Raw genomic sequence first — 26,479 nt, forward strand, 5'->3', positions numbered from 1 at the left:
GGCCCTTATCTAAAATCCAGAAAGGGATCCATTTGTAATCTGCACCTGCTTTACATCCCAACACTTGGCACAAAGCAATGAAAGCCTGTCTAGAGTTACTGTGAGCAGCCTTCATTCCAGCAGAGACCAGACATAAATATTCAGAAATAAATTTGTAAAAAATGATGAGGCATTTTAGACTTTCGATACATCTGACTAAAAACCCTTATCTAAAATCCAGAAAGGGATCCATTTGTAATCTGCACCTGCTTTACATCCCAACACTTGGCACAAAGCAATGAAAGCCTGTCTAGAGTTACTGTGAGCAGCCTTCATTCCAGCAGAGACCAGACATAAATATTCAGAAATAAATTTGTAAAAAATGATGAGGCATTTTAGACTTTCGATACATCTGACTAAAAAGAAAAACAGTTTCCACTGTATTCCCACATTAGCAAATAAATAACACATACACTTTGTTGTGAAACAAAGGGACGACAGTAGTGACACAAACTGCTCTCAGGCAGCAGAGAACCAAGCCACCTTCTGCCGTGGCAAGGCCTTTGTTTGTTTGTTTCTTAAGAGTAAACAAACAGGACATACAATGAAAAGCACAGCAATGACACTGGGCTGCCTCCGTTCAGATGCTGAGACACAACCCTTCAACGCTGTGTGGTTCATCTCTAGGGTTTAGTTTTGTAACGGTATGATGTGCAAGTTTCCATTTCCTGCTACAGTAATTTAAAAGAGGAGGGAGCTAGGAAAAAGAATTCTTAAATCTATCTCTAAATTGAGTTTAGGATCAAAACAGTGGTGTTAATCATAAACACATGATAGTTACACAAGCTTAAAAAAAAGTGGTCCTTTTTTTTTCTTTTATTTCTTCCTAAAGAGGAAAACAACAACAACTAATGATATTTGCCCTTTAGATGTTATTTTGTAGGTGGCTGTTCTTATGTTGTGGGCAGACCTGACTTTGAAGTATGGAGTACTTAAACCCCTAGAACACTCCAGACCATTCTGCCTCTCAGGATTTCTACATTCTCCAAATGGTTAGATTCTACCTTTCCCCCCTCCCCCTGCCCCTTCCTGAAATGTAGTTATTGGGCAAAGCTAGACCAAGTTTCTTCACAAAAACCTAGTGACCCATCCTCCCAGGTCCTCCTAACTAAAAGCAGGTCTCTCGGCCGGGGAAGATAAAACTTGAAGGGGAAAAAAAAAAAAAAAGCCATTACACTAGTGTCTTGACATCTCTTAAATCCCCAAGGCTACCAAACAAATGCATAGCAAGTAAAATACAAATTATTACTTTCCTAAATTCCCTCAACTTGCAGTTATCCTGCAATTTGTTTTTATCATTCGTGTGTACAAATGTTTACAAAATTATCAAATATGATGACAATGTTCCATTAGAAACTGCCTAGTAACAATTTGGCCATGAAGCTAAAAAAAAAAAAAATCAGAAAAAATGCTAACAGATCCAGAAGAGCCATTGCCCAAGGAGTTTTAATTCAATCCAGAAACTTCAATTTCAGTGACTCACATTTTCAATTACTTTCTGAGGTCAGAAGGCAGTGGGCTATCTAACAAAATACTTTTAATATATGGAAAAACATCTTCGCTTCATGGCTTTTACAAAATGAGTGTGGGAGTTTTAAGATGAGTACAAATCACACAAACAGCACTGAAAGTCAAACCATTTGGCAAAGAAAGGGCTTGAAAACAGAACCATCTTTGCACGTCGCAAAAGCTGGTCATTTCACATTAGCAGAGATGCCCTTGGGCTAAACAGCCTTGGTGAACACACGCCCTATCTCTGGACATAGCTGGTATTCTGCACTGCTTGTTTTTCACTCTCGCGTGACAATTACAGCCCAAGGTTTTTCACCCCAGTTAACCCTGGTTTCTTTCTTGTCCACAAAAAAAACCAAGAAACCAAGCTGACTTTTGTTCTGACATGAAGTTTCATTTCTGCAGATGATCTGATTTTCCCTTGAAGACAAGCAGTTTCACAGCTTCTGTTAAATGTAACCACGATAAAAATTAAGAGCAAGGGCAAAAATCTTGAGAGGCATCTACAACGATGGAAGATAGATCTTCCATCGAAGTTAGAAGGAGGATGGTTCAAATCCTACCAGAACAGCAGCGAGAGGCAACAGAGCTCTTGTCTTAAAGTGCCAAAGATGGCTTAGGAAAAAAATTTTAGGGAAAAGGTGCCAAGTCGTTCCATTAGGGAGCAAATACTGAGTCACGTTCGGACCTCAGGAATTACAGCTTTCAGTAACTTCAACACAAGCATAAACCATGATCAGAAGATTTAAGAGAGAAATTCAGTATACTTCTGAGATTTGACCATGGTCAATGAGAGTTTTGAGACTTTTATGCCACAGGTACCATAGCCAAAGGCCTTAAGAGGGGAAAGTTCAGGCTATAAATAGCAATGAGGAAAAGAACAAGACATCCTTCAGCCAGCTAAACAATCAGTGCCGAAGAGTCAAGATCCTTCCTTCTCTTTTCTCTGCACATTTCTGATACATCAGAACACAGTGTAAGGCAAAATCAGTGTCCCTCTGCTCCCATCTAACTAAAGATGGGCATATTTTTTTAAATGCAAACAAGAAAACTTTCTCCACCACAAAATATTTTAAACATCTCATAAAATGACATAGCATTCCTCTTTGCATTTAAGGAGGAGAGGCTAACTGCCTGCTGCAGTTAGCAGGAAATTCCATTGACAATAAAATAAATAAATCAATCAATGGTCTCAAAAGCCTATGATTCAATTATATGGGTTACAAAGAGCCCAGATTTGACAGCCGAATGTGTTCTTCTCTAAGATTTATCTGTGAACTTTCAATTAGAGAAATGAAGTGGAATAAACTACTCAGTGAAAATGAAGATATTTGGAAGGAAAAAATAATTAATTCAGTATGACATGACACAAAGACTGTCTGGTGCCCATAAAAACAACAGAAGCTACAAAGCTCAGAAGTAAAAATGAGGGAGGAAAGCTGCCTGACTGCTTATGGGTCTGGCAAAAGCTGCAAACTCTCTGGGCTGAGAGTAAAAAAATGCAGAGCCAGAACTGTCTGAAAGCAGCAGGCAGCTAGAACTTTGCCAGACCTTCATCTAGAATGTATGAACAAGGGTTAGATAGGTCTGAGAAATTCTACTTGTCAGATACTGTGAATCAGAAAAGTGAAACAGCTCCCTCTAAACCACTTAAAAAACTTTTTCTGTGCATTTTGGAATACAGGCATTTTTGCCTGGATCACTTGTGCTTCAAAAGCACCAGGTTAAAAAAAAAACCAAAACAACCCACCCAAAACCAGATATTCTACAATAAGACCATCACAATCTACGACAACAGACCTTGAAGATTTAAAATCCACGTTAAAGATTTTCTGCAGATAGAACAGAGCATCACAGGGTCAAATGATACATTTGCTATTAAGGAAATCACCCAGTAAATCAGGATATTTCTGCACTGCAATAAAAGAATTTAAATATTAAATGATACTGGGGAGCTATATCAGAATGACAGGTACTTACATTACAGTTGGAAGACCCATCAAAGGTTGAGTAAGAAACATCAGGCCATTCCGTAGCGTCTGCAGTGCTCGATTGCCTGTGCTGGGCTTCGTACTCCTTCAGCTGCAATTTGAGAAGACAGAGAGAGCATCTTCCAGTGAGAAGCAGCTATCAGTCTTCATTAAACTAGCAAGAGTTAATGTCCTTTCAGGTGTTTTCCCCCCCATATCATTTTGGAACTGGGAAAATCAGAACTTCTGCACTGCATGTCCCACTTGTTCAAAATAAATTGATTTGCTTTAGGATCAGAAGTTTTAGTGATGAAATTTATTTTTCTTAAAAGAAAGTGATCTGTAAGTACTGAATTTTGATGAATGGTCATTAGTAAAATATAAATTCCACATCCCCATCTCAGAGGCACAGTTCACAGCGGACAGACGAAATCACAATAGCCTGCCAATTTCCTTCATAAAGAAAATGATCCACAGTAAAGACCAGGAGCCATCTTTTACAATTTAAAAAATAAAAAAGACCATTTTTTCTGCTTTACAATAAAAGGCTGAAAACATAAACCCAATCCTATTGGAGTGAAACTATTGAAAGGATCATAAAGAACTGATGATATAAAAAAAAATGTTGCTGCTAGTAGCTCAGACCACTAGAGGGAAACAGCACCAGCACATATATGAACCATACAGATCAGGTACAGCCCTCCCCGCCATGCCCAGTTTTTAACAGCACAGAAGTAATAGAATTCTCAATATTACCACACAGTAATTTTAAAATTTTGCCTTCTTTTTCATATTATATGATTACTAGCAAAGCAGTATTTTGTTCCTACAATAACATAACTTTATATTCTAGGATAATCTATTTCAAGATGTAGTATGTCACTGAGTGCCAATTCATGACCTAAACCATGTGTTCTGCACCTCTAATGGAGCCCATACAGAATACCCTGTGTTCCATCACAGTACTTTGCAAAAGGGTACAAAATCAAAAGTGAAGTGGAAACTTTAACACTGACCTTTTGGCTGCTGAGCAATTAAAATCTCAGCCCTGTTGCTGCACAAACACAGTATCTTATATTTATTTTTCTTGTGGTTTATGAACATCTAGATTTTGTAAAGAAACACGTGACAGTCACCGTAGTTATCAGAAAATACATCTGTGTTGATATCAATATCAAATGCCAAAAATGACTGAATATTTTCTTGAAGGCTATTGAAACAAAACATCACCTATTTGGCTATGAAGCAAGCAGAAGTTTTAACTTAAAAGTTAGTATTCTACTTGCTGAAAATGGAAGCCTTCAATCAAACTGCCCTTCAGACATTAGCAGCAAAAAATAGTAAGAAATATGTGTGTTGTGAAACAAATAAGGCAAGCGTAGCAAAACTTGCAGCATTCCTTTCAGTACTTAACCCAACCTACGAACATACACGATAAACAAGGGCTAGTACAAGGGAGATTCCTCTCCCTTACCTCAAACAGCTGCAATGAAAATGTCTGCACTTGAGCTCTGACTAGCACTCTTTAATGCCAACAGAAAGCAGCAAATCCTTTTAGGACTTGACTAATTTACCATGCACTGGACATGTATTTTTGGTTGAGCTAAACCTCACTTTTCCCCCTAAACAAAGGAATTGCTAATTGATGCTCAATGGGACAAACAGGCAGGCTTTCTCCCCCTTCGCCTATGTTTTCCGGCCAAAACTTTAAATTGGCATATGCTACATCCTGAAACATGTTTCTCAAGGGAACTGAAGTATGCACGTATCATACCCTAGCAAGTGCTTCCTCAATGGTGATCATCTTCTCTTTGACCATCATCATCAGCTGGATCCGTTCCTCGTCACTCATCGTGATCTCACTGGCCACGTACCCTACATCCTCTCCTGCAGGAAAAAACACAGAGATAACAAGCATGTGTAAGAGGTCATGTACGGAGCAGAGTACGCCGGATTTTATCCAGTGCTCTGAAATCTGGTCACCACGTGGATCTGGCTGGCCAGAAACAGACCCTCCCCACAGCAGGCTCATAGTATGATCTCAAAGGACTGAATGAATTGGAAGTAACTGAACAAGGAAAGGGAGTAAATTAGGGCTAGAAAATGAAGTCTACTCTGACACTGAAAGCAAGAGAGCGTGACAAGAAGAAATAAAAAGTGACTGTCATCACACAGTTATTGACCCTGAAAGAATCAAAAGAGAAAGTGCTAATGCCAGAAAAGTCCTGCACTCAGCCCTGAGGAATACTGTGGTCAGCTGCCAGAGCGGATGGGAAGCCTTTTCAAGAACGGCGTGCTGGGCCCTTGCAGCTCTTGGCTGCGGACTGGCCACGTCCCCCCATCTATCCAGGCTATCTGATCAGCCACTGAGCTGGCACGTGGCGCTGGATGTACTGGGGGCTCACAACTCCAGGACCTCTCCTTTCAGCGTGTGCTTGGCACGTCAGCTCGGACGGTCAGAACTTGCCTTGAAGGCAGCAAGGACCCACGCTTAACTGAGAGTCTAAATGTGCCCCTTTTTGACCTCCTAAGTGAGGTTTTGTCATCTTTGACAATCTGTCTGAACAGAGACACAGCGACGTGGAGAAGCATCTGTTTGCAACACAAGGTTCTAACAGGTACACATGGGGAAACAGAAACTTTCTGCGTGAAGAGCAATACTTGAAGCAACGCACAGCTGTGTCTTTTGGAGAAGAACTAGAGAAAGATACCCGACAGTTTAAGTGGAATCGATCCTACATTTGCACTAGACACTAGACGCACTTTTATTGCTCCTTCTTGTAATGTCTTCTCCCACAATGAGAGGTAGGATTCAAGCCTAAAGCAAACAGGTCAATGAAATCAAATGCCAAAGGAGAAACATCTAATTAAAACAAAGCAGATAATTTGTCTCATCAAGTCAGGATCAGAAAAAAAAACAAACCCAAACATCTTGTTCATTTACAGATATTACTTAGAAAAACGTATTAACCGCATCACTCTGCATGCGTGTTTCATCCCTGACAGTCAGGACCGAAGGAGTCCTGGCCTCCCCTCTGCAGTCTCACAGAACAGGACTCTGTCTGATCCCTGTCACGACAAACCAAACATGTGAAACTTCCAGATCCACAGACTTCCAGCTGCCACACTGCTGCAAATTAATTTAGTCCTTTGTGATGCTGACTCCTTCTACGTTATACAGATAGGTTGTGCCATTAAAAAATATTTACCTTTTGACGTCTGCCTCATTAGTCCTTTCTGGTTCTTTCGGAAATTCTGCCAAAAGAACTTATTTTTCTTTTTCCAGTCTGCTTTCCCTAAAAGGAAAGTGGTGAGGGAGGATGAGGGGAAAGGGAAAAAGAATTTCAAACATCAGTTAGTAAGTGCTAGAGAAGCTTTCAAGCATTAAGTTGTATTTTCTAGTCAAAAATAAGAATGAAAGAATATAACATTTTCTGGTTTTCTTGATTTATTCTGTAGAACTATGCTCATGCATTTGTTTCAGGGAAACAGACATTGTTTTATAATTGCCAATGGTATAGAGGACTGACATAAGCCAGTAACTTACATATTTCGAGTCATAAACAGAAAATATTTTACATTCATTTTGATATCTGTTAAATTGTTAATGTCAAGTCTGGAAGTGTTTTTGAAGCATTTTGTTGATTTATTCTCTATAACTAAACCACAATTATGTAGCCTAAGCCACAACTCCGATAAGTAATTTTCTAATATGTATGTGCATATCTACACAGGAAAGAAAGACTTTACATATATATAAATGCACGCACACACATGCACAAACACACGCGTGCATTCTGCTACTTGGCATGAGAAGTGTTACTAGAGCACCAGCTATGCCTGAGTCTTGCTCTCTGTATGCCTAGACTGTACAAGGCCACGTCTCCACGTCCCCTGATATCAGAGCAGCATATGGCTTGATGACCCAGAGGTAAGTAATTCATTCTAGAAAAGAAACGGGATCTGGCTCAAGGTAGGGCGTATAACTGTGTTCTGTTGAATTAACCAGGGCACACTCTATAAAGTTTATGCCATCTGTAAGAGAACATACTGTGCCTGATCTGGCAGAAACAAGCTACTTCATCTCTCTGCTTTTGAAAAATTCAAAGGAACACAGTTCACACTGTGCCACTGAGTTTCAGCACGTGACTATCGTATTTTGGATCTCGCCCTAGAAGCCCTAGAGCTGGGCTTACTGACTCTCAGAAGCACAGTTTAAGTTTAGACTGGGTGGAAATGTCCCTTGAAAAAAAAAATTTAAAAGGAGCAAACAAAAAACTCTCCCAGTTTTTCTTTTCTTCTCCAATGAGCAAGATAAAATTTGACCAGAATTGCATCAGCTCAGCTAATGAATTAGGATAGCAATATGAACTAATCATAGAAAGTTAAAGAATGCATATTTAAAAATGCAAAATATTTCAGAAACAAAGGAAGAGACTCTGTTGTGACATGAACAAAAGTAACAGAAACCCTAGTTATTCACTGGTGGTGGTAATTGTCACAATACAAATGGATAGGCTAACAGCAATCTAACATGCACGCATTTGAAATTCAATATAACAAGTCAAAAGATGCATATTTATCACATGACAATGCTGGCTAGGCAGCCTCAGTAATCACTGACACACCAAGCATCTAACTTTTAAAGCTGCTAAGACTCGCCTCCCCGCCTCCCCCCAAATGCCACTGACTTCTGCCAGTATTGTGTTTACTCAGCTCTTCCCATCCCAGCACCAGCAAAACTCAAAACCTGTTTAAGAATTCCATAGGAGTATCAAATAAAATGAAATTTACTGACCTACAGAGCCTTCTTCTGAACTTGATTTATGAATGGAGAGCCTAGGACAAAAAAGAGAAATGGACTTATTGATGCAGGCTTCTCACATTTCATGGGAGCTGTCTGATTACAGTAAATTATAGTTTCCAAACAATGTATCATGAGCTGTTTTCTCTTCCCTTTTCTTCCCAACACAGCAAGCTAGAAACAAAAACTGAACCCACTGGTCTGACCACAGTAACTGAGTTCCCCTCTTAAACATGCCTTTGCGACCAGCGCAGAAAAACACATACAGACAGAAACCTATGGTTGAGGCAAAGAAGTCAAGGGATCCCTCAGAAAAACACTTTTCCCCACATATTTTCCCCCTTTCTATTTGCAGAACTGTATTTTGGCCGCTTCAGAAACTGTAGCACTGTGATGCTGTATTTGTTTAGCTGTATAGCAGTTTTCAGCCTATTTGTTTTTACCTGAAAATGTGTTATAAATACGCATTCGTTAAACTTTCGGAAGCCACTGTGTGGAAGAGAGGAGTAGAGATTTTTTTAAAGGCAAGATGAAGAAAGCTTGCCCAGACCCTATGAAGCAAAATCACAGATGACTAGAGACCACAGCCTCTTTGTCCTGATACCCCCTCCCCTCTGTGTGCTTTCCCACCAGTGTATACTCCCTTCCTCAAAAGCTAGCTGGAGAGACTTATTTTACCAGAACATGGACTTCACAAACAACCCACTAAAAAAAAAAAATAAGTAAATCATTTGTTCTTGGTCTTTATGTTCATTGAACCAGTTTTCCATAATGGATTCCAACTCAGCGCCAACAGTTCACTGTGGGATCTTTGATGAGACAACATCACCCCTTCACTGCCTTTTCTTCTGCCTGTGTAAATGGAGCTAATAGAAACTACCAGACCTCGTGCAATTCTTTGAAGCCTTCCTATGGGAATCATTATTTAACCAAGCTGCGCCACGGCAGTGAAACAACTTCTGCCAGCCTCGACGGCTTTGCTGGAGGCTCCAAGTGCAAAGCAGCGTCTTTGCCGAGCGCCCGGCCCCGTGACGTGACAATGCCCTGTTGTGTGGTGGCTGTACTGCAGCCATGCAGAACGAAACCAGGCGTCCCCCAGCATACCAAGAAGACCTCAAGCCAAATCCGTCTTTGGATGAGGCCGTACAGTAACACACACATGCCATACTGCAGTCTGTCCCCAGCGTGTGCACGGGCTCCGTGTCTTTTCTCAGACTCCCAGAAGAGGGCAATGAAGGGTTTTTGATCAAGTCAGTAAACCACTGGAAGGAAAATTTTAGCTCAAGCTAGTTCAGAGTTTAGAAGATGTAAGCAATTACTGGCCAACGTTTTGTAAGCATGAAAAACATGCTCATCAATTTGCAAAGACATCATTAAAGGGGAAATGAGACAGTATGAAGTTTCAGTTTGATTTAGTAACTCATCTAGACAAGGAGGGTTTGGAACAGAGAAGCTCGGAAATGTAACCTCCTTCAACCTCAGACTGACCAGAAATTTAATCCAGCACGAACTGCAAACCAACTGAAGCAACCGAATTTCGGATCTGTAACACACCAGGCGGAGGGAGATTATTTAATGTTTTCCCTGCTGATAATGTTCACCCTTGAAAGGGAAAAGTTAATGATATGGGTGATATGCCAGCAAATGCTTAGCTTTTAAGAAGCCTGAATAACAAATGCAGAAGAAAAATACAAACCCCATACTTTCTGGGTAAAAACTCCAGAAAAGTCAGTGTCAAAATGTAAAGACTTTAAACAGGGCCAGAATTTCAACCAGACACTTAAAGTGAAGTTGTCAGCAAATATTTTTCTAAATAAGGGTAAACCAGATAAAAAGTATGTGGACTTGTATATGGGGACAATCAAGAAAAAATGAAGCCAAGTTCTGTTGGAACCGACAAAATTAATCTACTCCATGTTTTGCACCTGAACAGAGACATCATCCATCAAGGAGTTGTTGTAGTTATCTTAATTTAGTATCTCTGAAACGCACCAAATCACCGTTCTTAGAAAATGAAATCCGTTAATGATCAGACCTGTGCCTAACTAGTGAAATCAACCTCAAAGTGGGGAGGCAATCTCTTGTGCTCTTCAGCCTACAAATCCATTTAATCCTTTTCTTCTCTTGCACAGTTGCCAACAACGATGCAAGTAAGTAGCAGGTGTAGCGGCAGCGTTTGTGATGTGGACATCTGTTCGCTGGGAATTAGCCCGAGGCCACCAACTCATCACACATAGGCCTCCAAAGAAGGGGAAGAGCAGTAGGAGCAAACTTCTGACGTGCCTGAGTAGAGGGAGGTGAGGAGAAGAGTAGGATCCACAGCAAGCAGACCACCTTCTCATTTATCACTGATTTAAGAACTATGCTGAGTTTCATCAGAGGATGCAAATTCCAATTATCATTTCACGCATTCCCTAAGGAGGAAATCTTCCATGCCTGGGGCTGACCTTGAAAATGCTAACAGCTGGTCTGAAGAGATGGAAACGCTGACAAAACCTACCACATACAGCCTGATAAGGCACTTGCTTTTTAGTTCCACCACACAACTCTGATGCTTAAAAATCCTCAGTGAAATCAATCAAGCGTTTTACTTCCTAGATGTCTGGTGAAAAATTCCAGAGTACCTCGGACCCGCTGTATGTTTGATTTGCCAATTACACTCCCTTACTCTGTTAAATCTGCAGCTCCTCTGTGAATGTGCACTGAAAGTGATTTGTGTTCTTCCATTCATAGACTGATAACTTGTACTGAAAGTTAATGATGCAGTGACACTTGGCAGAAGTTTCAGCACTGCGTGTCTGAAAGGGAGCCAAATGCCATTACTCCACTGTGGAGGCCTTCATTTTTGTTGGGGTCTGATGTACAACTTCATTAGCAAGCTTTCACATGAAAGGTACTCTGTCACAGCCTATAGCGGAAGAAATGTATGGGTATATATGTTCAGACAAGAAGGAAGAAAAAAAACCATTCATGGCCAGAGGGAAGGAGCACTTTCTTATCAACTCAAAATCTCTGGAAGCGAGCTGCAGAAGGGGTCAAAACTGTAATCCATTAAACTCACAAATTCAAAACCATCTCTAGGCCAATACTTTGTGCCCCTTGGAGCCAAACCGCTGAAATAAACGAGTAAAAAAAAAAACAAACCAACAAAACAGCACAATTGATAACCTAAAAATAGAGCTACTTTTGGGAGTAAGCAAGTATTACTACCTTAGAAAGATGATGGGTTTCAGTGGAATTTAGCAGATCACTCGGTGAAACAAAATTTAGTAGCGACCACCAGAGTGGAGAACCTGGACCAGGAACTAGCTGAATAGAATCATAGAACGGTTTGGGTTGGAAGGGACCTTAAAGATCTTCTAGTCCCAACCCCCCTGCCATGGGCAGGGACACCTTCCACTAGACCAGGTTGCTCAAAGCCTCATCCAGCCTGGCCTTGAACACTTCCAGGGATGGGGCATCCACAGCTTCTCTGGGCAACCTGTTCCAGTGCCTCACCACCCTCTCCGGGAAGAATTTCTTCCTGATATCTAATCTAAACCTCCCTGCTTTCAATTTAAACCCGTTACCCCTTGTCCTGTAGACATAGAATAGAAAGACTGACTGAACAGAAAGCAGTTTACATTCAGTGCTAAAATGTGCAAGTACACAAACAGGACTGACACAAATGTCAGTCTTTCAAACGCTGGAGGTTTACGAGTGAGAGAGTACCTGGGGATACCAGCTGAAAAAGGATGACTGAGAAAAAAACCAACATGTTAAACGTAAAAGGCATAGGGAGGGAAAATTCCAAGGGCAGTTCAAAGAATGAATATATATGGGAATAGCTGTACAACCATCATTATCCATGGTCAAGAAAGATGAATTCAAACCGGAAGCGGTAAAGGGAAAAGCTGTTAAAATAGTCAGAGAACCAGACAGCTTATCTTACGAGAGAAAGCGAGAAAAGTTTTGCCTGTTCAGTCTGTCAAATTGAAAGCTGCAAAAGATTAATTTACTGCCTACTAAGAAATCAGACATAAGAATAAGTAGACATAAGCTGGAAAGAAATTAGAAAAGAGGAGTTAACATTTCCTAACTATGCAGACAAACTTCCAACCGTAGGTAGAGAAAGGGAGGGCAGCTTTAAAAACTAATTAACTAGCTTTTAAGGGGGTTTTTGAAAGATAGAGCCCAGACATCTGACAACAGAGATCTGGTCATGAGGACTGCCTCTGGAGGGCACTTCTAGTTCTTCTTTGGCAGCCTGTGGGTTTTGCAAGCACAATGGCAAAGCCAAGCATCCAAAACAGCCTTTGAATTTTTCTTTCCGTAAAAGTGCTGTGGTGGGGATGACCTTGCTACACCTAAGCAATCCCTCCCTTTGACAAATTAACCCTTGAATCTTGGAGGCAGGCTCCAAAACTTGGAGCACAAGGAAGAACCAACGCACACGTTTGCATCACAAGCCAACTCAGACTGTATCTGATTGCTGCGATGAGTTTTAACCAGGCTGCATCGAGCTCCTAGGCTACAGCCTTCCCTGTTAACCCTGGACTGATTCTGATCTCAGACAGAAAAACACCGGGCCTTATCTCACATACAGAGCAGCTGATTTTACAAGAGACACAAGTTACACGTGCCTCGAGATGTGAATGTGCTGGTACACCGCAGAACTGGGAAAGGAAACAAATTACACCATGTGCCGCTGTCATGAATGCGCCTGTTGATTTTTGAAAGCTCATCATTCTCGAAACAGAGCAAACATGGGAACTCAGAATGACAGGATTTCTGACGGGTTTTTGTTTCAACGCTAAGTATTTTAAACGCAGATGTGCTCTAACACATGGCCACATCTCATTTATGGACCATCAAATCCACAGGTGCATAGCACTATCTGATAATGAAACCACTACTGTTATCATCTTCAATAAACTGATCGTGGCCCTCTTATTCCTTCCCAATGACTATTTATAGCCCATTGAGGAAAATGCTTTGGATGGGATTTTCAATCTAGAAATATTATGAGCATTCAAAGAGGTGAATAAACTGACGCAAAAGCCAATGCTGGCTCTGCTGCAAAGCCATTTGGTTATCCACGTGCATTAGGAATGGCCCAGTCACATAATTAGTATGAAAAACTGACAGACTTGTAACCGCTGCTGACTGAATACAAGATAATTTATCTAACTGGAGCTGGCACATGGATGAAAATGGGCCTTTGGTATTTTTATCAAATTTGCATGAACCTGAAGAGAAAGCAGGCCTGCAAGGTTCTGACCTTGCTGGCACCAGTGTGAGAAAGGGATGGAAAGCAAAGACATTTCATTCAATTATCTTCTCATTAGGTTTCCATAGCAATGGCTCTTTAAGCAGGTCAGAACTTTCTCAGTGGAAACAAACACTGAGCTGCCTGGGGGCCGTGCGTGAGTATGTGTATTTTCTACCATCAACAGCACAGAAGCCACCACGTTGGTCCCACGGGCTTGGTCCGGTGGCTGCCAGCGGGCAGATGGGGCTACATCACGTACAGAATAATCGACTGGTGGGTCCCAGCCAGGAGGCAGATAATTGCCAGTTAAACCTCTTCGACGGCAAAGAGCAGGGCCCAACGCACCACACTCAACGCGCCCCAGTTCCGCGCGCATTGCTCACTATGTGCCGTGTCAGCTAGCCGCGACGAGTCGGGCTTTCTTGTGAAAGGCGCCCTTCATGCTTCCTCGTACAAATTTACCAGGCTTGAAGTCTTCTTCCAGCTGCTCAAAGGAGCACTGGTTTCCCTCCTCACGTGTCTCGGGAGGCGTTTGGCTGGCCTCTCGCTCCCATTGTGTGGGTTATTGTGGGAGTTTCCTGCCCTACTTCTCTTGAGGAGGCTGCTTAAGGCAGCATGAATAATTTGGCTTTGACTAAATCGGGCCTCAAACAAGTGAAAACAGGGCTGTACACATTCACCGATTCTTTATGATTCCTGCAAGCATGGGGTATAAAAAACACCTATCTTAAATGCAGACATCTCAAGTACAGCAACCTTTTACTTCTTTTCCTTTGACTTTTCCTTTCCATTTTTAATCTATGCAAAAGGAAGAACTTACTCTATCAGTCATTAAGTGCAGCCTTCAGCAACCTTGGTTTAGGGAATTTGTTTGTTTTCTGCTTTGTTCTTCTCAGTTTCTGCCCTCTTTCTGCTTCACGTCCTCTAAGACCTGCACTCCTGTTTCTTTGCTGATGAGCTTACAAATACCTGCCAAAGTTAATTTGGGCACCTTGAGGACTTGCCAGAATCAAATGTGATAGAATTGAAGGCTTCCCCATCCATGACCTTGAGGGATGATTTAATAACCTCCTGCATTCAAAGCTTGACCTGCCGTTTGGATGCTGCAGGGGAAGAGGATTAGGAAGTCTAGTGTTAAAAACTACTGGCAAAGGCCAGTAGATTAGTGTACCAAAGGGGGCAGAATTGAGGCTTGCATGAGCCCTTCTGAAAAAAGGAAAGCTGTTCATACTTCCACTGAGAATCACTGTGGAAGATGGGAACACTGAACTGCAGGGTCTCTCCCAGCCTTAGGCTGATCTGGAGTTCAAGTTCATACTGCAGGACAGTGACCGGCTTTACCATGGCACATCCACTGCAGAAAATCCCTAAAAAACAGAGTGAGTCAGTAGTTCCTCCTGCAGAGACAACAGCATGCAGATAGCAGCCACTTCACTGTGGCTTCCCCAGCTGCCAGCTAACAACCTCAGAGACAGCCATAACGCCTGAGCAGTCTACAACTCCTCCTCTGACATTCCCAATGAGCCATCAGGGATCTGGCCAAACTGTAGGACTCCACGTGCGAGGGGCTCGGTTTAAGATGTACATCCCGCACACGCGGTGAGGATGACAAGACACATTCACTCGGGAGCAGCTGAAGCAGGGAGCTGGGGACACAGCTGCCAGAGGCACGGCAGCTCCCCAGCGCCAGGGGAATGCGAAGCCCCCCAGCAATGCTCCCCTGTGCCGCCTGCACCCCACACGTGTGTGCTTTCCTCCAGCTCCTTCTGCCTGACATGTCTGTTTCTAGTCAGCTCCCTGCTCTGGCAGAGTCTGGGATTTAGGTCCAGAGGATCCCAGGGTTGAGAGTGCTTAAACCGTACCGTGCTGCAGGCTGAGGAGTGCAGCAGGATGAACTGTGGTGCTTAACGGGAAGTGTGACCATCGACTTGGTCAGGGGTGTGCTCGAGTGGTACAGTTCAAGAAACAACAGGTGATTGGTGTAGGAGGCGTGACACCCACTGCCATGCGAAGGTGGTGGGAATGCCTGTGAAACGCCAGATACAGCCACAACTGCTACCCCAGGCGCTATGTTTTGTCCTTCCTTTCTCTAGCAGCTGCAAAGAAAAGAAATGAGTATATAGGAATGACTGTACCTCATCCTACCTACATGCAGTGCTCTTGGGTCTCTCACCTACTTCCTGCTCTTTCCTGGCAGCTCTCTGATACACCACATTTGATACTTGCCCAGAGGCCGCTGGACCAAACAGTGACAGCACACAGATCTATTTCCCAAGAGGGAAAACACACAACTTCCCCTCTGCAACATCCCCAGTTCTTCTCAAAACAGGATGAGAGTCAGGATGCAGAAGCCCGAGTTCAGGGGACTGGGTTTAACCTGGATTTCCTGGCAAACATGCAGAGCTCATCAGTTTGTCATGTAGACTTGAATGCTCAAACACGGGAACAGGCTAAAAGTTGGATTACATTGTTTTAAGTGCTCTGCTTACAATTATGAGAAAACCCTGCTCAGTCCCCTGCCTGAGTAAACATCCTTGGGGTGTTGCCATCATTTGGAAATAATAGGGATTGTATATACAATGCAACCCCAGATCAACATGGTATGGGGACACAGAAGCAGTAGTAACTGCTAAGAACACATTCACTGCATTTTTGTTGCACTGATGATCCTTCTAGCAAAAGCAGAACACTGCTTCTACACAGAGGCACCTGTGGCTGTGGGGAGATTTTCGTTTAAAATGAAATCACTGTTAAAGATGCTGTTGGCACTTTGCTGCAGGCGCACTGAGAATCTGCAAAATTACACTCGCACCGTAACTGACAGCAAGACTGGGAAGATGGGAATCTTGGAAAGGGCAGAGGGAAATGAAATTTATTATTAAGAAAGCTACAAACATCTCATTCCATGCTTTGCATTATTTGCTGAATACTATATGACTCTGCAGCCTGCCCAGCTGCTTCAGTTTACAGAAGGAACTCCAGTATGGCCAAAAAATCAGAGCAATTGTGGGATGAAGCTTGAACAAACATGACTTTGTTTTCTGTTGTTTACGGATAGCTTTTCAGGCCACATCAGTACCCTTGCTGTTATTCACATAAATCTCTGAGGCCCTGGTTACAGCGAAGATTTTTCTCTCTGTGTCAGAATCTATCAAATGAAAACCACCCTTGGTAAGGCGCTTACAACGCACAGAGCAGGTTCAGATGTGCAGGGGGTTTTGTAGCTTCAGGTAACGAACAGGAACACAGTTGTCAGCAGCAGAGGAAGGCAGTATTGTCCCAAATGCCTTCTGGAGGCACAATGACTTGAAGTGACAAGCAACTCTGCCTTCAGGCTTGTTTTAACCGCTTTTGCCTCCCTCCAGGCACTACGGCTGCGCTCCCTGTTACAGCACATCACCCACTAGACAGAGACTTGTTGAGCAACTTGCCGGACCGAGGGCACCAGCTCATTTCATGCTGGCTTTGAACAGACTGGGCAGCAGGGTTAGTGAGACTCAAGGCAAGACTGAACATACACTGCCCATCCACACCAACGGGACTTTTTCCTACCACGGAGCAGCAAGGCCAATCTGTTTTCGGGGCGGTGTACAGTGGAGCCTGTCAGGCTCTCTCTTCAGTTGGGCACCACAGAAAAGGAAAACCAAACCAGATCAAAACAAACATAGCTTCTTCCAGACTCCCTCAAAGCCTCTTTTTGTCTGGAATCTCTCAACTCTGGCAAATTAAACCACCACCCAGGTGTGTTATTTTAAAATTTTAGACCTTAGTAGCATGAAGCTGTGGGGCATGCGGGCAGCAGGGCTGGGCAAGGGAGCTACTGTGGCCAGCCATGTTCCAGCTGGCTGCTCGTTCATTCCTCCCCATGGGTTTTTTCTTGGGACTGCTTTTACTTGCTGAAGTGACCTGCTGAGAACACCAGTCCAGAAACAACTCGCCCCACCTCTCCCCAGGAAAACATTTCTGTTTTCAGTATATAGAAATACACCTTTTATTTGTGCAAGTTTTTACATGGTCTTTGGAATAATACAACAACAAATTTTTCAGCTCCTGAAAATCTGGATGGCCATTTTGGGACAAATCTTTCCTTTCGCTCTCAAATCTCTTTGTGAATACAAGAAACCAATGTGCATCTGCATCAGGTTTGGCAAACCTGAGTCTTCTCACAACAAAAGAATTTTTGTAAAAGGTTTACCCTGGATCTCTCACGGAGCACGAAGGGGCCACAAAAACAGCGTTCCCAAAGGGACAAGGTTTCCTGTCTTGTAGCATGCCCATGCAGCTAATTCAGATGAAAGTCATAAACTAAACACTGAACCAAAAAAAAAAACCAACAACCCAACCCACCAAAAAACCCAACACCAAACCCCCTCCTGAAAAACATCAAATTCAGCATGTCAGTACCAAGCGCAGATGTACTGGCTGGACTTGAAGTGGCCATTTGCCTGCAGATCAAATGTAGAAATTCTGCCTCCCTGCAAAAGTCATTCCTCAGCCCTCCAAGCTACAGAGGTGAAACCAGCATTGGTGTGGCAGGCTGTCACTAATAGGCAGAGGCCTGTATAATTTTGAATAACTGGCATGGTATTGAGCAGAGAGCATTTATTATTTTCAACACTTTGCCCAATCAGCCTTGTTTCTTATTTCACATATATCTGACACAACCTGCCCTGCGCCAGTTTCATAAATCTGATAAGGTTTATCACGTACACCCTTCAGCTGACAGGCAAATCCTCAAACGGGAGCACTGGAATTCTTGAAAGGTCCACAGAAATCACAGGTCTCTTCCATCTGAACTAAGATAATGAGGTTAATTTCCTTTCAGTGAGGTAAATGGGCTCTCTCAGAACAGTCACTCAGATGATGTTTTTGTAGATACTGTCTTCTCAGTTATTTGTGGTACAACACCTACACAGAGACCCATTTTAGGAAACTGGCTAGAACTTGTAAGAAGAGCTTATTCCCAGCTGTGTGCTGTCCTCCTGTGAGATCTTTATCTCATGATTACCTGAGGTGGGGTGATGATAGTGAAGATATTTATCCATGGGGAATGTGCTTTGAGACTGAGAAAAAAATATTATGATTACAGGATAACCTCGGAGGCTTACTTCACAGATTACAGTTCTCAAAGTTCCCATCCACTTGGCAATTCTAGTTTCGTTATAATGTTAGACAGGGAGGTATCCTTAAAGAAAACTTCTCCATGTTTCAGTATCTGAAGCACCACTTTCACACTCTAAGCCTTCTAGGCTTTCTATGTTAACAGCACGTAACACGAGGGCAGTGATGGCACCCAAGGTAAAATTCACCTTACCTGTCTTAAGCTGTTTCAAACATCAGCGTCTACCTCAAGAAAACCATCAACTACTTTCTCTGTGAGCAATTAAGAGAGACAAGGCAACTCTAAAATATAATTTATCGCTTTCCAAGATCTTTAACATGAATCAGCTTTCAGGCAATCCCCCAGGAAGTCCGTAAGCAGCTGTTCCCTACCACACACCTAACTGTAACGTGGCCAGTGCCCAAGTGAGTCCCATACCTCACATCCCTCTCTGGGACTGACACCCCTTCTGCTGAACTAGCAAGGGTGGCAAATTCTTACAACCTTCCTGTTAACAGTCCAGTGTTGAAACACTAGAAAATATTCAAATGTGGGACTGTAAAACCTTACAAAAGCACTCCACACCACAACTGGATTCTACACGCTCCCTCTGAACCAGTCCAGTTGGCACTGCCCCAGGGAGCATAGGCAAGTGGAAGTAGTGTCAGTTGTCTTCATGCACTGCTGCACGTTACCCTCAGCAGTAGGGATCCAAGATCTTGGGATCAAAGGAAGGAGGCGCAGAAAACAAGCACGCACATTGCAGCAGGAGGTGACAGTAAACAGAAACCCTCTCAGTCCTCACAGAGAGGTTTTTATTAAGGACTGCTAAAATTAAAGCTCCTTTTAACTTGGCTTTAAATACTTCATTCCCTTGGCACCTTCTTCAAAAGTGCAGTTACAAACCCAGGATTGCACAGGAAAAGGAAAGTTGTTCAAGCCTGTAACTCTCTCTTCATCTCTTGTATCTCTTTTTGGCTGCATTTAGGTCTAGTCAAAGAAAGTTTTGGGTTGTTTTTTTTTTTTAAGCAGGTTTAGTTTGCAGAGAATGTGAAATCAGTGATGTTCCTCCAAAAAGACTACCAGTTGTATTGGTATATGCACACCCCAAGCACTCACAGAGGAGAGAAAAAGATAACTCTCCCTTGATCTAAAAAAAACCAAAAAACCCAAAACAATAAGAGGCCAAAAGAGAACAAGACAAGGAAGAGGCGCAAGGAAGAGGCTCCAAAACGGGTTTCATTAATAGCAGCTGGATCTAAAATCTTGAAATGCCAACACAAGCTAAAATGAGTTTTCTCCAAGGAAGAAGAAAACACACCAATTTCCCCAATTCCCCCTCCCTCCCCTCTCACCTGCCGTGCCTTCACTTACTTTCTTTCCGTGTCGGGTGTTGACGCAGTGCTGCTGAGACCAAGCGACTCCTGCAAGGGAAGACACATAGCAGTGACAGCGGACAGGAGAGCAGTCTTTGCCCAATTTATGCAGAATGGCAAATTAAAGAACAAACAAACAAAAACGGATGATCAAAATCAAAGTGCTAACCTCAATCTGGGATCGCAGCTGTAGAGATGTGGGGCTGGCATCAGGTTTCTCCTAAAACAGAACAAACGTCAGGTTAATGAAATAGCCGAACACTAGAAAGAAGAAATCTTAAAGGGAAAAAAAAGGGAAGAAGAAACAGAAATACAGAACCTAGGACTACCTCGAAACCATCTAAATGGGAAACATTTGCCTTTCCAGAAGCAGTTGCTTTCAGGATAAATTCTGAAATTCTCCAGTAACCAGCTAATTCCATCCTTATCAATGAAGATTACAGAAGAATGTAGAATTGCCAGACAAAAATGATTCAAAGCAAAATAGAAAGAAGAATGTGTAATTTTCATTAGATCATCACACAATTTGTTAGGTAAGCTCTAGTACAATTTCCCAAAATTAGCCTTCAGGGAGAAAAATCTGGCATTAAAAGACCATTCTCTGAGCTAAAAATACTAAGAGGATTCAGATACATTTCAGCAAGGCCTGTTTCTACCACAGAAATGTGTCAACAGTACAGAATTCTCATCACCTTCCTTGAAACATCCAGGATATAACCATCAACTCCAGGACCCAGTCATCCAGGCTCCCTTTGCAATGGATGGAGGGTCAGGAACTCTTACAGAACAACTCGCCTGACGGGTTTCAGCTGCCTCAAGTTAGATGAAGCAAGTCCCACTGGTGGTATCCAATTTAAGACTGCAAGCCAGCTGCCTAAAAGGCACCTACTATTAATGAGTGTAGCTGAAGTCAGTAGGAAAACTCCAATTAGAATGGAGGAAAAATTCATAGTTGGTAGTAGAGAACTAGACTTTGCTGGTTGATCTGCATGTGAAACCATAGGGGAACTTACTCATGGCTATTTTATTCTCAGCCAGTCCTACCCCTAGTGAAGTTATTGCAAAGTCAGTACTGTAACCACAAGGCCATCGTGGCTGAGTAAGCAACCACAGTAACATACATGCTCCAAACAAATGAAAAAAGGACGTGGATTTATTTCTCAATACTGGAGGTCTTTCAGTTCACACATTCCTCAGCCTACATGTAAATCTCTTTTCTCTGTGAAATTGTACTTCCTATGACCTTTGTTTACAGAAAGGGTGACAAAACACTCTTAAGACTTAATTAAAAAAAAAAAACTAAACCAAAAACAAACAAACACAAACAAACCAGAGACAGTTTTCTGGAAATGCAGACTTTTAATACTAAGCAGGAAATTACCACTGGCTGCCACGAAGCGGTGCTGGATTAGCCCGCCCAGGAAGTTTGCAAGATCTAGAGTAGAGAGGAGTCTACTTGCCATCACCTGACCGAGTTGGCTTGCACTGCTGGCCACGGGTAGCCAGGAAGGCAAAGGACAGCTCACGGCCAAGTGCTGGCTAGTTAACAAGGCTGACACAAGGTCATCGCCCAACTGGGGGATTTCACCTGACCATGCATGGTCTGCACATCTGCTTTTGCTGATTTTACAGCACAAAAAGGGAAATGAAGTCCTCGAGTGGAAGTCAGCACGAGAAGGCGACCACGTTCACTTGCTGACAGATCCAAAAGGGCTCCTCTAGTCAGGCAGAAGCTGTACTGAGCCCAGGGAAATTCCACAGATGTTCAGAGATCAGGAAAATGAAATTAGCTATTTGGCACCAGGATTCTTTCTCTCCCTCCATTAGCTCCATCAAAATGGAACCCGAGTAAGTTTTGCATCTGGAAAAGTCTGCAGGCACATGGCTGCGAATCCTCCTCAGGCACTCTACCACCCCCGCCTAGCACTCTGCGAGGATGAAGGAAAGACAGGCCCCGTGTTCTAAACGCTTCCCATTCACCAGCACCTCACTTGTCCGCACACTGCCACACCAGTGAAAAAGGGAGCATTTTATCAGCTATTCCACCCTAAAGTTTCACATAGCCAGTCAGGAGAATCCACTGCGTCCCCAAAACGTCTTTAGATCCCAAATTTCTGATGATTTATCTGTTGCCTTAAAAAGCTACTTGCTGCATATGTTTAGAAAAACATGCTAGTTTTTGTAAACGGTAAGCTACCGGGTTCCTAAGGCTTTATAGAAGTCTTTTGCTTGAGCAGTTCTTGCAAGTTGTAGCCAGAGATTACAATTAGATGTGAAGTTACTACTTTCAGCCTAAAACTATCCAGCTGAACAGCCAGATGCATTCCGTGTAACAAAATCCTAAAAAAGCTGACTGTATTTGCTTTCTTTTTGCTCGCTTATTGTCAAGCCCACCCTGTTAGAACAGGAGCAGTTTTATAGGATCAAGATGACTCTGAAGGACAGAAGCAAGAACAACTCTCCCCTCCCTCCTCTAAAGCCCTACTCTGCAGTGCTGGAATGCAAAACACCTGATAGTCCTACACTGTTGTGATTAATATACCTACCCTTTTTCCAGCTGAATGATATTTTTCCTATTGCTATTAGACAAGAACCCGAAGGAAAATATTTTGGAAAACACTACTCTTGACTGAACTTCTGGCATAGATTTAGAACACAGATCACAGAACTTTTATCAGTCTCAAGCAATCCTATTTATTTAGATTAAAATCCATTAAGCCTCACATTAAAATCCACAGGTTGTGTTGACTTTACTTCCGCAGGATTAGGGACTTCTCTATACCAAGGGCTAATTCTAGAAGGTTGAGCAAACGTTGTACCACTGGCATGTTCTCAGGCACGCTGTAACATCTTTTCAGAAAATATTTTCAAAGATTAGTTTCCTGAAAGTCCATCTTCCACCCTTCTGAACCAAAGCTCAAAAATTAAACAGAGGAGAGCTTGGGTTCCTAGAAACAGCGGCTGCAGTAACAGACATCCCCAGCTTGTGTTTCCAGGACTATGCAGTGCTGGGGCAAGAAACCCAGTGATCTGAGAAAGTACCCACGGAGGGCAGGCTCCTTAAGCTATGTGTTTGGGAAAAGTGTCTGATTTACCCTCGGGGTTTCCGGATTTAAGGGGCCCTGCCCGAGTCATCTGTTCTGTACCCAGACACTGTTGGTGCATATTCCACATGACTTATACACAGTTAAATCACAGCGTAAGATGCGAATATCCTGCAGAAATTGAGATATTCATGTATGTATCCAACCCTCAGGGAACACATAAGAGGGAGGGCAAACAGCAGCTTAGCACCTGCTTGTCCAGCTCCCCTCCAGGTACAAGGTTAGCGCAGCACAGAATCTCAAATACTGATAATAAAGCCAAAGGGAGCTGTTAAAAATTAATAATGCTAATATCCTGTAGAGCGAAGCCCGATGAATTTAAACTAGTGATTCCTCCATCAAGTCACCTACGGCCAATTTAAAACAATCTCAACTTGCAGAAGCATTTTTGTTACTCGCTTTAAAGCCATATTCTTATCAGTCCTATTTTCTTCCCGTCTCCTTCACCTTTCTTTCGCGCTGCAGAAAGCGGCTGTGGGGCCGAACGGACGCGGCTTGGGAGCTGAGGTACAGCGCGCGAATCGGCAAAGTGCTTTTTACAAATCCCTCATTTTGAAAGACAATGCGAGTTGTAAGCTGAACAAGCAGGACTGTGGCTTATGCTTCAGGCCTTAAGTTGTTCGCCTTAGGGCTCAAGGAAGAATCTTTCTTCACGGGTAGCTTTCCTGCTTACTTTGTACGCTGTATGATTTGTGTGATCGCTTAGGATACGTTTTCTCTTCCAATTGTTGCAGGCTTCTAAATATTGTGATTTTGCGTTTGTACACTACCTTTCCCATAAAAAAAAAAATCTTGAAAACAGTATTTTCCTTTGGTTTCTTGTCTAATAGCAATAGGAAAAATATAATTTATGAGCTAAGCCTGAAAAACGCGTACGTGAAGAAAGTACAATGTACAAAATACACGGGAAAGCAGCTGGAAACGCATTTCCTGACTGGAATGACAGTCTTTCAATTCAAGAGGGATTTCTCCCCACTGTGATGACTTCAGTTGTTCCGTTTGCAACCTAACAGATAAGGAACATCTCTACCTATCTGAAGGCATTGCTGTTCTGCTCCCAAAATACACAAGCATTGTAGAGAAGAGCATCCAAAAGGAAACCTGGGCACCCAGGGTAGGGCTCACACATTCCAGAGGGAATGCACATATTTTAATAACATTAAGCTTAACATTAGGCTTAACATTAAGCTTCATCTATGCTCCACACCACAACTTAGTCAGTTCAGGAAATATTCACTGAATAAATCCCTTCTAATTAGAAATTCATGAACCTCTTCACAGTCTCTGCCACAGGAGCTGTATCCATCTGAATTATAAATTTAAACACTCCTCTGCAGATCCCAAGACAGGATTAATCTCGCTGTGCAGACAGCAACTGTGCAAAGTGAGACCCAGGTGAGTGCTGGGAAAATTCAGTAACATAACCAGTGGAAAAGGAGATGGCAAAAATGCTCATAAATTTATAAGTAACTTTATGAAACCATTTCAGCAGGTGTAAATAAGGCACCTACAGCAGAAAACTGTGAGGAAATTCTGCCAGTCTCTTCCCTCAAACATCTGCCCCATTTGCTCCAAACATCTACCTTCTGAAATGATGAAACAAAGCTACATCTGAAAGACAGCCAGAGCACCAAAGCTCCCAAAGAGTTTGTTTTACTTCGAAAGCATTCGTTCTGCTCAGAGTCCTTCACCACACACCGCATTTCATTGTCTGCAGAGGTTCTGGAGCAGGTCAAGAGAAGGCCCCGCGCAGAGACAGGGCAGGTACGCAGGGGTGTAACGGAAATTACCTACAAGTCACAGATCAGAATAAAGAACTAAAAAAGATCTACCCCTGTAACAACACCCTCAGCAAGTGTTTGAGGGAATTAACCAGCTCAGTGAGTTTCCACTGGTACATATTAGTAAAAGTCCCATTTTGAGCTTCCAACCGCAACCTCTGGACCATCCCCTTCGCCGCTTCAGCGAAAAATGAAGGCTTTCTGCTCCATTACTCTTGCACGAGCCAGAGCTGACACATGCTAAATGATAACATCCTGCAGCAGCAGCAAAACTCTGGATCAAGGAAGCGAGCTATGTGGGAGGAATGGTTAAAAAAAAATGGGATTTCAAACAATAAATACTTCTACACGTGAAATAACAGTCCAAGTGTCTCGTACAGCAGCACAGACATAGGTAAGTGCTTAGCTTAACTGCTGATGAAATGTAGCTTCAGAGAGACCACGCTGCTACGGTGCTCACATGCCTGCTTTCAGTATTAGGTGGGGAAGAAAATTCATGCCTCTCAGCTCGAATCAAATGCTGGAATCTATCAAACACAACATGCCATGGGTGAAAGCATTTGACTCTCTCCCCTCTGCCAACGACAAAAACAGAAGGGGTTTTTTGTCCATCCCAAATACACTGCGTTCAGTACTAAGGCTGGAAGCCACAGGGGCTGAAAAACATTCCATGATGACTTTGAAAAACATAATTCATTAGCAATTACAAAGAAACTGCAGCTTTTGTAAAGCTCGGTAACAATGAAAATCGAGGCAGTGCTAACTAACTTGCAACAAACGGGGGCTGAACCCAGCAAAATTATGACACAAAGACAAAACCCAGCAGCACTGGGCTTCAGAGAAAGGAAAAGTCGATATGGGAACACAGCATTCTGCAGTGGGGAAATCAAATACCTTCTGATCAATTTTCCAACAAGATGAAGCGAGCCCAGAACTATGGTAGCTGTCGCTGTGCTAAAAACATATTAATATAAAGGTGATAGGGACACAGCAGGTCTTTGATTGATGTATTTTACTCCCATTACCCAAATGGTAAAATAGTAAGGCGCTCTTCTGCTGGCATAACTGCATCTGTACTAGAGCTCTTGCTGGGATAAACAGGACGAGTAAGACCCGTCATTTTTGCCTAAAACTCCAATGGTTTGTCAGCATCAACTTTCAGTGTACAGACAAGGCCAAAAAGTAGTTTTGTGAGGAGCAATAACAATGGAAGCCACAGTGAAAGCCATGGGTTTCCAGGGAGGACTCGAAGATGGCGAGTGCGTTCATGGCATCAGGAAAAGCTGCGACGTTTCAGAGGGATGAAAAAAACCACCCAAACCTCACCAAGAATGGTGAAATGTGAAGCTGGAGAGGGCTCAGGACGTGATGCAAGCAAGGGAGGTGTGAGGCAAAGCCCAGCTGGACACTGCCCAAAAGGAAGGGGCCCTTCTTGTGCAGGAGCTGACAGGGAAGAATCGCCACTTCCCCCAAGCAGAGGGTTTTGGCATGTGAGAAAGCGACACAGGAAGGGAGAAAATAAATGAACAAACAAACAAACA

At 42.8% G+C, this 26,479-nt stretch overlaps 1 protein-coding gene across 1 annotated transcript in view; it reads right to left on the reverse strand.

The window, feature by feature from the left end:
• The window catches only part of LOC104509866 (SAM and SH3 domain-containing protein 1-like), a gene marked incomplete at its 3' end in the record, with an annotated part of 49,505 nt that extends 23,447 nt beyond the window's left edge, over positions 1-26,058 (reverse strand). Inside the window, exons 1-6 of the mRNA XM_010151941.1 lie at positions 25,964-26,058; positions 21,435-21,592; positions 20,033-20,101; positions 6,731-6,817; positions 5,296-5,408; positions 3,532-3,633 (exon numbers count right to left, since the gene is read on the reverse strand). Of these exons, the coding sequence (XP_010150243.1) occupies positions 3,532-3,633; positions 5,296-5,408; positions 6,731-6,817; positions 20,033-20,101; positions 21,435-21,592; positions 25,964-26,058 (624 nt within the window). The remainder of the gene's footprint in view (positions 1-3,531; positions 3,634-5,295; positions 5,409-6,730; positions 6,818-20,032; positions 20,102-21,434; positions 21,593-25,963) is intronic.
• Between the last annotated feature and the right edge of the window lie 421 nt (positions 26,059-26,479).

The sequence above is a fragment of the Eurypyga helias genome, unplaced genomic scaffold, assembly GCF_000690775.1.
Source record: "Eurypyga helias isolate BGI_N326 unplaced genomic scaffold, ASM69077v1 scaffold25865, whole genome shotgun sequence".
Taxonomy (NCBI): Eukaryota; Metazoa; Chordata; class Aves; order Eurypygiformes; family Eurypygidae; genus Eurypyga; species Eurypyga helias.